At 34.3% G+C, this 12,784-nt stretch overlaps 3 protein-coding genes across 3 annotated transcripts; 2 read left to right on the top strand and 1 right to left on the bottom strand.

The window, feature by feature from the left end:
* Nucleotides 1-704: 704 nt before the first annotated feature.
* On the top strand, nt 705-7,236 carry LOC117605746 (carboxylic ester hydrolase). Its single transcript, XM_076692087.1, has 8 exons — nt 705-1,400; nt 2,287-2,582; nt 2,660-2,859; nt 3,254-3,447; nt 5,668-5,833; nt 5,921-6,111; nt 6,283-6,569; nt 6,691-7,236. The coding sequence occupies exons 1-8, from the start codon at nt 1,197-1,199 to the stop codon at nt 6,893-6,895; spliced, it is 1,743 nt and encodes a 580-aa protein (XP_076548202.1). The 5' UTR covers nt 705-1,196; the 3' UTR covers nt 6,896-7,236.
* Nucleotides 7,237-7,286: 50 nt separating this feature from the next.
* On the bottom strand, nt 7,287-9,033 carry LOC117605750 (uncharacterized). Its single transcript, XM_034327426.2, has 4 exons — nt 8,637-9,033; nt 7,946-8,149; nt 7,638-7,875; nt 7,287-7,528 (listed from the first exon to the last, which is right to left on the bottom strand). The coding sequence occupies exons 1-4, from the start codon at nt 8,853-8,855 to the stop codon at nt 7,302-7,304; spliced, it is 888 nt and encodes a 295-aa protein (XP_034183317.1). The 5' UTR covers nt 8,856-9,033; the 3' UTR covers nt 7,287-7,301.
* Nucleotides 8,996-10,593, top strand: LOC117605751 (uncharacterized). Its single transcript, XM_034327427.2, has 3 exons — nt 8,996-9,243; nt 9,362-9,574; nt 9,960-10,593. The coding sequence occupies exons 1-3, from the start codon at nt 9,106-9,108 to the stop codon at nt 10,338-10,340; spliced, it is 732 nt and encodes a 243-aa protein (XP_034183318.2). The 5' UTR covers nt 8,996-9,105; the 3' UTR covers nt 10,341-10,593.
* Nucleotides 10,594-12,784: the final 2,191 nt, after the last annotated feature.

Below are 12,784 nucleotides of genomic sequence, written 5' to 3'. Positions count from 1 at the left end.
TCGGACTTCAATGAAAAGGGATTGGTTTACGCTCTCATTCTTTATAGTAGCACCATCTATACAAAAACGACTCAAACTACACAACAACTTACCGATCGATTTTTTTTTAAGAGGAATACTATCGCTATCTAGCGGAATACAGCAAAAGCTGCGCGCTAATTTACGATAAGTTGGCAACATATCGATTGTAAGATACGGCCGATAAGTCGATAAGAAGCTTCCGCTGCTTTTCGATAGATGAAGCCTATATTCTCTCGTTTCGGAAAATCGATCGATAAATTGTCGAGTAATTTGAGCCATTTTTGTATAGATAGCGCTAAGATCGAATTTTTAAAATACTTAATTTATGGCGGTTCTTTTTAAATCGTGAGCAGTAATGTCATTATTCGTGTTCCATTGTGATTGCTTTCTTATGAAAGAAAATCTAATTTTCGAAGCACGTATTGATATAAAACTTAATTTGAAATTTCATAAATTATTTAAATCGATTAAATTGAATCAAATCTTTTTGCAGACAATGAACTATACATTTTTTATTAAATTACCTTGGACTTTATATGTGATGAGAATCAATTTGGATTTCAAATTTTCATCAAAAAAAAATAGTCAGAAATATATGTGATTCTATACTAATGTACTAAGATACTCTCAGAGGAGCATGTACCGAAGGATCGAACGTCTCAACATCATCGAACGATCCATCGACTCTCACCTGAAACAGTCGTAGTTTTACCTTCGTAGATAGCGGACGCGTTTTTATCGCGTCCTTTCTGCACCAAAAGTTTCCTCATTTCAGTTAATAAGTGGACAATTATCTAGACATAAACCCCTACGTAAACGTATATTTTCTTCATACACAATCATCGCGATAAAAATATTTTCGAAATGAATCATCGATAACAATTTCATTAATCACAAACGCTACTGCACGATAATTGAATTTATTTGAAACAGTTCTACGCTCACGTATAATATCGTCACTCGAAGCATCAATTGGATCGTAATTAGATTAATTATTGTACGCTTTGTACGAACATCATTTGCAATAGTCTCTGTGTGTTTAATAATCCTCATTTCTAATTACCGTTGCAATAATATTATTTGCACGTGCGTTGATTAAATTCGTGTATATTTTTTGTTTTCTACCGCGTCAACAGGGAAACATATAGCCTTTGAAAATAATAATTTAGGAAACAATGGGATATCATAGGCTGTTATGGCTCTTGTTGAACTGTATCTGTCTGTTCGAGCTCGTTACAATAAAGGCCCATACACCGATGGTAACAATAAAAAATGGTACCTTGTCGGGTATGATTATGACAACTAGACGCGGCAGGGAATTCCTGGGATTCCGGGGGATTCCTTATGCTTTACCGCCTCTTGGAGAGCTTAGATTCGAGGTAAGATAACAATTTATTTAAAAACTTATCGTGCACAATTGATTGGTACATTTATTATTCACAAAATGTCCTATTAACCCTTTCCAGTAGCAATTAACAGAGAAAAATTCATATATTTTTCTTTTTATATGAACATAATGTAAAAAGTTTATGTAAAAATAAACTTCAAAGTAAATAAAATTGTAATTATACTGAATTACATAAAAGATTCTTAACATTCCTAGATCGTCTTCCTATCAACGTGTGATTCCTTTGAGAAGCGATCAGTGACAGAGCTCTCAAGTGCATATTAAACAACTTGTTATACAATGCTAGTTACAATTTAACAAGGGAAAACTGGATACTATAAGATATCACTGTATTATCTATCATTTACAAATTCATTCTTTAGTTAGAATTATTGAAACAGTTACATAGTGGAATCTTTGTATTTCTGGTTCCAGGTAAAACTACCAAATAGATAGTTGTTCCCTTCGTTAAATGAGTAACTTGTTTTCGTTAACATGCCCAATGACGTAATTTTACACTCACTTACGAAAGTTATATGAATATGTTAAATAACTCTCGCAATCTGTACACACTTCGAATCCTCGCAAAAAGATTCAGTTTTTTCTCTAGATAAACCAGTTCTCGTTCAAAATATTGATACCCAGATTACTCTACTATGTAATTTATGTATTTTCAACTGTTAGTGATTTAAAAAAAATTTTTTCGCACTAATTGATTCAGAATCAGACTACTCCGGTTAATTTAATTAAATGAATTGCAATTTTGAACTGCGAACTGTAATTAATTAGCTTTTTTTTGTAATTCTTTGATCATTATTCTGTAATCATTTCCAAACGAGCCTTATAATATTAATAAAGCTATACATATATATTTGCAGCCACCAAAACCAGCGTCATCATGGAATGGAGTACAATCAGCCCAAGAAGACGCCCAAATATGTGTTCAAAGAAATATCTACACTCATCAAGACGAAATCGAAGGTGACGAAGATTGTCTCTACCTAAACGTTTACACCCCAAAATTGCCTAATAAGGAGGAAAATCTGAAGGGAGGATACCCGGTCATGATTTGGTTCCATGGATGTGGTTGGATCTGTGGTGCTGGTCACTCAGGATTCTATCATCCAAAATTCCTATTAGACCACGATATGATACTCGTCACCGTAAACTACAGGTAAAAAAATTTTTTTTTTTGAAGAATGTACGAAATATGTTTTTTTTTTTTCAATATTAATTAATGTCATTTTTCAGACTGGGACCACTGGGATTTTTGAGCACCGAAGACACAGTGTGTCCTGGAAATAATGGACTAAAGGACCAAGCGCAATCCATTAGATGGGTACACGAAAATATTGCTGCTTTTGGGGGTGATCCAAATCGTGTAACTATTTTTGGAGAGAGCGCGGGAGGAGCCAGTGTTCATTACCACATGATGAGTAATTTGAGCAAAGGTTAGTAATAATTATCTGTTAAACGATAATGATACTGTTTTACGATGAAACTGGTAATAGCTTCGACATTTCGCAACAAGGAAAAGAAGTCGAAGCAATTAATGTATGAATCGCGGTGTTAGTCATAAAAGTTTTCATAGTAATCCGTGTTACAGTATACATGGCACAATTTTTCCATTTTGATGAGCTCAAAGAACAATACATTATGTAACCGGTATATTAAACCCGCGGATAGTAGGAATAAATTACCGTGAATCAGGATTCCCATGAGTAACTACTTCGAATTCAGAACACGCGTACCAAAGAAAAACGTAATTTGGAATTGGCATTTAAAAAAACAGGCGGACTAGTTATTCTTTAATATTTTTCTCCAATTCTACACGGTTCCGAACAGGACTTTTTCATCGGGCTATCTCACAAAGCGGTAATGGCCACTGTCCATGGGCTCTGGCAAAACCAGGTTCTCCCAAAAAGAAGGCTCTAAAGTTGGCTGAAATTTTGGATTGTCCGTCAGACTCGAAACAGCTGCTCGCTTGTCTTCGTAAGAAAAATGCCGTCGATATTATTGCCACCGATCGTGCTTTTCAAGTAAGTTGCAATTATTTATCAGACCATAAAATACAATAATAATTCACTGACAAAAACTAAACCTTATTTCAAGAGATATAGATGATAATAAAATTTCAAAGTCAGATTTAATTACCATGAGCTTTGAATTTTTAATCTAAATTTAGATTTAAAGAGAAACCATTTATCGCGGATATTAATTTGTCTGGAAGATTGATACATTGTTACTTAAATTATAATTTATCCTATAATCAATCATCTTTTGATACTTATCGTTAATTATTTTAATTATCAGTTTATGAGTCAGGTATTACAAGCTTGTCTATCTGTATTATATTATTTACATATCTGCACATTAATATGCACTTCAGACAGCTGTTCAATTATACAATTTTATGATTTACCAAGGTTTAATCCTTTCATGCATAAGTAAGCGTGTTACGAATGTTTCACAAAAAAATTAGCGAAACCAAAGTGTCCTTGTACCATTTAATAATCATGTGAAAATATAGCGAAGGTCTATTAATCTGAATTTCAATATAATGCTCTTTTCCACGAATAATTCAAAAAACATAACTTTAAAGTAAAATTGAATGCAGGATTTAATATTATAATCAAACTTTAGAGCTTATTAAATTTCTATATTTAATATAACAATTTAGACTTCTTTAATATAACTAATGTTGAAACCGGTTGTTAAAAAAAAATTACCAAAATTCTCAGAAGAAACACGATATTGTGAGGAAGAAGAATAAATTAATATTTGATAAGAATCTTTCCTCGTAGATTTTGCAAGTCATCGATACAAATATATTAACGAACTTGCAGAAACAGTGATCTTCATTTAATTTCTTCTTCCATTGTACATATCTGAGATTAATGGAGTACATATCCAGTCAAGCAAGTTTGGATTAACGAGACTTTACTATGTACAACGTTAATAATTACACAAGGCATATACCCTGGCATTGAAATCGACCGCCGTGCGTTTAAAACAAATGACGGTCCGGTCTGTAAATTGATTCCTATTATATAAGTATATTGAAATCAAGAATAATGTAAAAATCCAGTCGTAGTAGTACTACACGATTTCATAACTTATAATTGCGCTATTAAAACCAGATACGATACATTCCTTTGTATTTCTCGCTGAAAATTCATACTCGACTTGTGTACTTAACATTCTTACACTCATTGTTACCGTGATAATGTTTACGTTAATTAACACCATAATTAAACCCTCGACTCCTGAATAAATTTCTTTTTCCTACAAATTCTTATCTCTCACTGGTTAATTAACAAGCATACCTTGTTACAACTTTAATGATCGACGTCATGTTTAAATTTGTATTCTAGTTTTATTGATTATATTAGGTATTAATTATGATATAATCAACTGATTACGAAATTGTTTTTCAAAGTTGATTCAATTAAATTTTCAATGGAATGCCTCGACATTTCGTGGAATGATTTTCCCGTCAGAAAATTATCGGAAATCTAATATCACCTAGCGAAATAACTCGTACTTGTGACTACTAAATAGTGGTTCCAACTTCTGGAAAAACCAGTTTCATGCATTCGTGAATATAATTATCTAAATTTCTTATACTTTATTCCTGCTTGCGTTTTACGTTCCCAACGAAAATCGATGAGCGCGAAATGTTCGTAATTTTTAACCGAACAACGCGTGTTTTTCGTGAAATAAACTGTATAAAGTAACAGGAAAATACCGGTATGAAACGATTTCACGACAAGGAAGTGTGTTAACGCGACTGGAAGTGAAAGCGTATAGTGTATAAAATGAAGCGATAAATCGACTGCGTTTGTCCTTTGAGGAGTTTCTACTTTGAAACCTGACGTTTGAATGCATTCACGGTGGTTTGAATAATAATTCAAATGAAACGCTTAAATCTTCGCGGCAATTGAGATATTTCATTGTAAGTCTTTCAGCGTTCCTCGAGAAATGAAAATCTTAGGATAAAAATTCAAAGTGCCGCGCTCAGCGCAAATGGATTACTTAATAAACTTCGTTGCATTGTGTTGCAAATATGCTACGAAAACATGGATGCAAATTTGCAATATTACAAAATTTTACTGTATATAAATTTTTAAAATATATACTTTTTAATCAAAATTAAGATAATTATGCAATGAAGACTTATTATCGAATACAGAAGCTTCATTTTTGAAATCGGTTAAAAAGAATCTTCGAACGATATTAACAAGATGTTTTTCCATTAGGTATTTGGTTACTGCCCAATGATACCCTTCAGACCGGTAATCGAACCTGTTCACCCGGGTGCTTTCTTAACGGAAGACCCAGCAATCTCGTCGAAACATGGTCGTCTCTCGGACATTCCATGGATGACAGGAATTACATCCGAGGAAGGATCCCTGATAGTACCAGGTATGATTAACTTCATTATACGCTTTCGTGTTTGCAATTATTCTTCCACATTAAAATTAATCGTTCGATCATTATTCTTTTCATCAGGGTTATACACACGGAACAATGGAGAATTGATTAAAAGATTGAACAATGATTTCCTGAACATTGCGCCTATAACGTTATTGTTTGGAGAAACGTGTCCTAAGGATGAGCAGAAACGCGTGGCATCGGAAATACGAGAATTTTATTTCGGCAAAGCACCGATCGACAATTCTACGCGATTCAAACTGATTGATGTGAGTATTCTTTATTTGCAACTCTGCAAATGGTTTATCAGCTCGCTGTTGGGATCAATGACTCGTGTTGAACTCGAAGGTTTGCGTGACGAAAGCAACTGGTAACATTGGCTCTTAAAGAATGTGTCATTTAAATCGAATATTTTTGGAGTTTCTTTGAATATTTCACAGATGTACAGCGATGCTTGGTTCATCCACGCGGCTCAAACTTCGGTGATTAATTATCTTGAAAAACAATCCTCTCCTGTATATTATTATTACTTGGCGTACCGAGCAAGCGCTTCGTTTAGTATGATATTCGGTGATCCTAACAATGATTACGGAGTATCGCATGCCGATGATCTTCAATATTTATTCCCTGTCGGGGAAGAACTATTCAAGGATATACCACTGAGCAAACAGGATTACAAAATGATTGATCTCATAACGAGTTTCTGGTATAACTTCGCCAGTTCTGGGTAAGTTATCGCAAGTTGATTCTTCATTGCATTATATTTCTTTTCAAAATTAATCAACACTGTGCAACGAAGTAGCAATTGCATTTTCATGCACTCTGTTGAGTAATTAATTATTTTCCAGAAACCCTACCCCGGAAGTAACAGAAGAAGTACCAGTGAAATGGAAGCCTGTTAGAACTAAGGATCTCGAGTATCTTCGTATAGGGAACAATGGCATTGAAATGTCGAAGAACCTTAACCCAGATAGAATGAGCTTCTGGGAACGTTTGCCGATACGACCGGATTTGGACGAAGGCAGAACACAACAGCAAAAAGATGAATTGTAAAAAGTGCTTGAAAACTGTGTACACGATAACAGTACGGCGTTGTCGGAAATCGTAAAACTTAATGTGGAACGACAGACATAAATCATATCTTTGTCCTCGATCGTCACATTGTCAACCGTGAACTTACAAGAAACCATACTTCACGTACTAAAGCTACGTAACGAGATCAAAAAAGTAAGCTGCTGTTAATGCTCGAGCATGTCGCGAAAAACTCTCATCGTACAGTTGTACAAACTACGCGAGACATTAGATAAATTTTTTTAATCTGTACCTATCTTAATGTTAATGTTTCGTTTCGAGTAAACGGCAATTGTACACACGACTGCGATATTGTTAAAAACAACAGAATGTGTATAATATTTTATGACAATAAATGAAAATAAATGAAAATAAATGAAAATACCAGCTATTTCTTCTTCCTGGTCTTCTTGCGCTTCTTCGGCTTCTGTGTATGCAGAGAGACAGACTTTATCGATGGCTGATATCGTGGTGGTGGTGGCAATATTTTCACAGCCATACAAGCGATGGAATAATTCTCAGGATAGCAATCTTTGAAAATTTGGTACCTGTGTCCTTCAGCCTCCATGTTTTCATATGGTAATTCGCAGAGTACCTCGAACTGTAATCTTTGAGCTGTGAACATAAAAGTATAAAATTTCTATAATAATTGTTCAACAAATTTAAAATTAATTTTACTGTACTATATTATATTATACGTAAGATAAAATGAATGGTAACACACCGATCGTTTGAGAAGCACCGGAAGTGAATTCCCCGACACAAACAGACGCGAAACCACTGATTCGAGCAAGACAGGAACGTAACAACGCGGTAGCAATGCCTTTTCTCTGATGATCAGACCTTACGCAAAGAATGTCAATACGCACCGGTTTCTCCGCGCCCATAATTTCGTAAAACATTGCCTTGGTAATGGCATAATCTCGCATTATCGTTATTTGCCTAAGTCCGTCTCCAGGATACTGTAGATTCAAAGATTGCTTGTATAGTTTCTACAATATGGAAAAAACCACGTTTTTTAATGAATCATACCTCTAATGCGAATTTGCATCGAGTCTTATCGAACATAGAGGCAACGAGCACACCCACGAGTTCACAAGTTCCATCTTCAAGAGCGCAAAAGCTCAAATTTTCAGACATTTTATCGAAAATCTGATGGAGAAGGGATCTCATTGATACACCATCGTCGTACAAACCCACAACTTGAGCCAGTGGCTCAGTTTGACAATAATGGACCTAAAATGTACACGATGATTGGTAAATACTTCCCGTAGAATCATTATTCCACGAGTCAAGCTATCATTAAGTCTCCTTACATAAGTTAAAGATATTCTATCGGTTTTATGAAAGAAAATGTACTTTTATGTCAGGCGTTAAATACAAAGTGATAGAGAATGTAGACTAATCAGTTTATGTAACCTAATATGCATAAATATGCAGTTAATGAAAAAATCTTCTACGATATTTTCGTGTAAGAATACTTTCGTGTAACGAGATCGGTCGTTTGGAATATTAACACTTTGACGACCGCATATTTAATGAAATTAATATCTTCGATTTCAGAATTTTAGAAAGGAAGTGTTTACGAGCCATTGCCAGATCTCAAATTGAGTATGCTACGTGACATTAGTCGTCAAAGTATTGAAAATAACAGAATGAGTATACGTTTCCTGAGCGAGAGTCTTTTATACGCTAATAAACTGTACTTCGATCAACGATGTACTAGAACAAAGCGTAAAGATTGGATAAATCTGTCCAATTGAAGGTCGACGATTCGATAACTATGGGATATTCGTTCCCACACCACAGTGGCATCCGCACTTCTGTAATTCTGATACAATCGTTGTCTCCTGATATCCACTATTTGTTGACTTAAAACAAATAAATCAGAGTGCTTGATCGAGCTTTTCTTACGCCCCGTATTGTGATTCGAATTATTCATTTTCTCGTATATTTCAATAGACTGTCGACAAATATTTCACCATGAATTTATCATTAATAATTTTGAATGAAATCACATAAATTTCTCTGCCGAACTCGTAAGACTCGTGAAGTTACTTTCGATCGAAATGCGACTCGATTTTTTTTAAAGACATATTCAGGATACACATATATTTATTTTTTTAATTTTCTATGGCATTGTTCTCTTTTTTGGAAAAAGACCCTTCTTCGAATTTCTATTTATCATCAAAATGGACTTCAACGAAGACGATCGTGCGGTCGAGATGGAAGCGCGAATGCTGGCTCCCCTCGAATGGGAATCAACGGCGAATTGCAAGATAATCGACCTAAGGGAACCACTGTACAACGAAGTGTTACGTTTGATCAAAGTTTAGCCACGAAACCTACCAGTGCATAGCACCAGCGTTTAATCAGTACTCTAGATCTCAGTGCTTGCAGAACGCAACAATGGAGATTGTAATTCGAGCCGTTCGATATTTTTCTCAGCGTCATTTCTTTCGCGAGGAACCAATGTGCAAGGCGTCCTCGTTCCTGCAGGACCAGCCATCCGTAAAGGAATACCTGGAGCTTGTGCATACGTGGATAAAGGACACCACGAGCCTGATCGCCACTAGCCTGATATCCGGTCGCGTGGTCGGTGTCGCAGTCATGAGGATCGACAACGAGGCAGATAAAACGAACACTTATAATCGCGTGCAGGTATGATCGTGATTGAATTCGAAAGGTAAAACGAGAGCAATTGAACGAGAGAAAGTTGAACGTATAAATAATTGTTTAATAGCTCGAGAAATTTTGTAACATTTTCAATATTTTCTAACTGGTAGGCTAAACAAGCCTCCTCCTTGATTTTTTAAATTGTAAAATTAGAAAAATAAACACAACTCTTTTGTTAATGATTTTAATACAAACTGGCTGATCGTTATGAAAACCTTCTTTATGATAGTAGTAGTAAACTAGCAGGAAACTGGTTCTAGTCTAACGCCATTCAAACGTGCTTTGATCGATAGAAGCTTTGTAAAATAAGCTTCCAGGCGATTAAACGACAGAAGAATTTCTCGTCGTTGAGCAAAGACTGATTTTCCAGGACCTGCATGGCGAAAGTCTCAAGAAGATTATGCACTTGAGGAACACCTTGATCCAACAAACAAATCCGCACAAGCAATTCGCTCAGAAGGAGTACGTCACTATTTACATTCTCTACGTGCACCCGTCTTATCAACAGAGAGGAGTTGAAGTTGCACTTCTGAACGGTTGCGTGCAAGCAGCAGTCGCGTTAAAAATGCCAGCGATCGGAGGTATTTTCACTTGCGGCATGAGTCAATCGAAGGCACAGAGCGTGGGCTTTCAACTTCTCTCGGAAATACGTTACAGTCAGTGGATCGTCAACGATCGAGTCATCTTCGACGATCCAGGAAGAGGAAATTACTCGGCTGCCTTTATGGGCAAGACAATACCGCTCAAGTAATAATAAACTATCAAGTATCGTCTGTCGGTGACTTCCTCATTCGGAACAAAGCCTCGATAAATTGTTCGAAAACCATTAGGTAAAGTGATACAAAAAGAAGGTATAAAATGATTAAGAAATCTGTAAGATGTTTGGAATAAATTTTAAGATTAAATGGTTAAAGAAAATGAAAATAATCATCTATATAAAGTAATGTAATATACACGAACAAAACTAATCTGTTAATAATTATTTCGAGCAAAGACAATATAATATTTGGAAGAAAATAAAAATAAATATTAAAATTATCGTTACATGGTTCTAAGAATTTTTTGATACTCAACATTTGCGTATAAACAAAAATAGGAATAAATCCCTAAGAAATATATTTAACAACAAAAAACAATATTAAAACAATAAAACAATTTATAAAAAAGATAGGATTACCATTAAATGATTAAACGATCTGTATTACCAACGCACGATATCGATTTTCATATAAGTTCTCGGGAGAACAGTTCTTAGATGACGCCAGCAGCGAATCTAAGGTGATGATACCATTTTCCAAGAATTTCCCGGGAGGTCCGTTCGAACACCCTTACTTCATTTGTTACCACCACCCCTCCATTCCTTTCGAATTCAGGGTGCGAGGGATCGAGGGTTCACCCCACGTGAAGGGTGGCTTCGTAGAATGGAGTTTCACCCTACAGCATGGGGGAAACCATAATGCCGCCCATACCAAGCCGCGCCATTTTGTAAATCAAAAGACCAAAGGAGACACGAGGAAAATTTTCCAGCTTTTCCAACATTTTAAACAAAGATGCTATAATTTTACTTCATAAGGATACCTTAACAAATGTTGCCAAGTGACGTGGTACAACTTCCTATTATCAAAATGAAACATTTACACATGCTTTTTAAATAAATTTTCATTGCTAGAATATTCTATAAGCTTTATCATAGTTTTACACTTTTTATCAATATGCAATCTTATGTTTTTCCAAAATTATAGAGAAAATCTAACGCTCGAAGAGTCGGTGTTGGATGCTCTCTATTTTTAAATTGAAGATAAATTAATAAAAGCTAGAAGATAAATTAACATATAAATCACTCTTTACCTCAATAAAAATTAATAGAGGTATCTTAATCATTTATGTGATTTAAAATAAAAAATCTAAACACTGTCATTTTGACGGGTTTGGTTGCTCCAGTGTTAATTTAATAACTGTACAATTACAACTAATTTCACTTTTAATTTTTGGTATCATAATCTACATAGTGCAATAATTTTTTATAAGCATCAGTCAAAATTTGCAGCAATTTGATTTAAATATTAAAAGAACCAAATGTTTCACTGTCTTTCGAGTGATCAATCTACAAACTTCCGATGTTTGTAAATAATAATTTTTGATTTCATACTTTTTAAAATAAAATTATAGATATGTTAGTGGAATATAATCATTAACATAGAAAAGGAATATCGTTTAAATGCGAAATCACGAAATACGCGATGTCATTTTGTGATGAAATGTTTATCTTCCTATCTGCACGCGCGCTTATCTAACTATCCAAAACTATACGAAAATTTTGAAGCAGATCGTTTATATAATACCGCGCTTCGATTCACTAATATCACCCACTTTTACAGTACTTCCTTATCGTTAACGTGACAATCTTGCTTTATCTGAAATTAAATTAATATCTGAATTTATCGAGTCAACCTCTTCGAGGAACTTCTCTTTCGCACGAAATTATTATTCAATAATAAAATAATACACGTCATAATAAATACCTAATACACGTCGGATAAATATCTAATAAATAAGACGATATTCAACGTATTTAGTACAAAAATGGCCGATTTATAGGTACTCCAATCAAAATTGATACAGTAATACATTTTAACATTATAACTTTATATACGACACAAAATTAATGAAAACGTATAAGTACAATTTATTTGGATGCTACCATTTTTGTATTTATTGAAAAAATATCATTGCAAATTATACTTTTTTAATGTTTGTCCGTTCCAACTAGTGGCGCCGTCTACAGTTCGCAACTTTGCGAATCATGCTTTCGTTACCGCCATTTTATTTCGCAACTTGATTCATCTTCTTCGCATCTTTTTCCAGAGAAATTAGACGGAAATATTTAAAAATTTCTATAATAAATAATGTAATTTAGATTTTCAGGCTTAGAATTTATTTTAGAGATGACTAAAACATTAATAAATTGTAAATTTTTGCATCTAACACACCGTATAAGTATTTTTGTGATTCGAATTCTTGAGGAGAAAATCGCGTTGAATTTTTTAAAGAATTATTAATAATATCTATACATTTATGTTTTATTTCTCTAAAAAAATAAGAATTTACAAATGAAAACGTTTCTTTTTATTAACTGAATGGTAAAGAAAATTCTGCGCTTGAATCTAGAAAAATGACAAACGTTTCGTAAATAAT

The sequence above is a fragment of the Osmia lignaria genome, chromosome 14, assembly GCF_051020975.1.
Source record: "Osmia lignaria lignaria isolate PbOS001 chromosome 14, iyOsmLign1, whole genome shotgun sequence".
Lineage (NCBI taxonomy): Eukaryota > Metazoa > Arthropoda > Insecta > Hymenoptera > Megachilidae > Osmia > Osmia lignaria.
The sequence above is the reverse complement of the archived record's forward strand: the minus strand, read 5'-3'. Positions and strand labels throughout refer to the sequence as shown.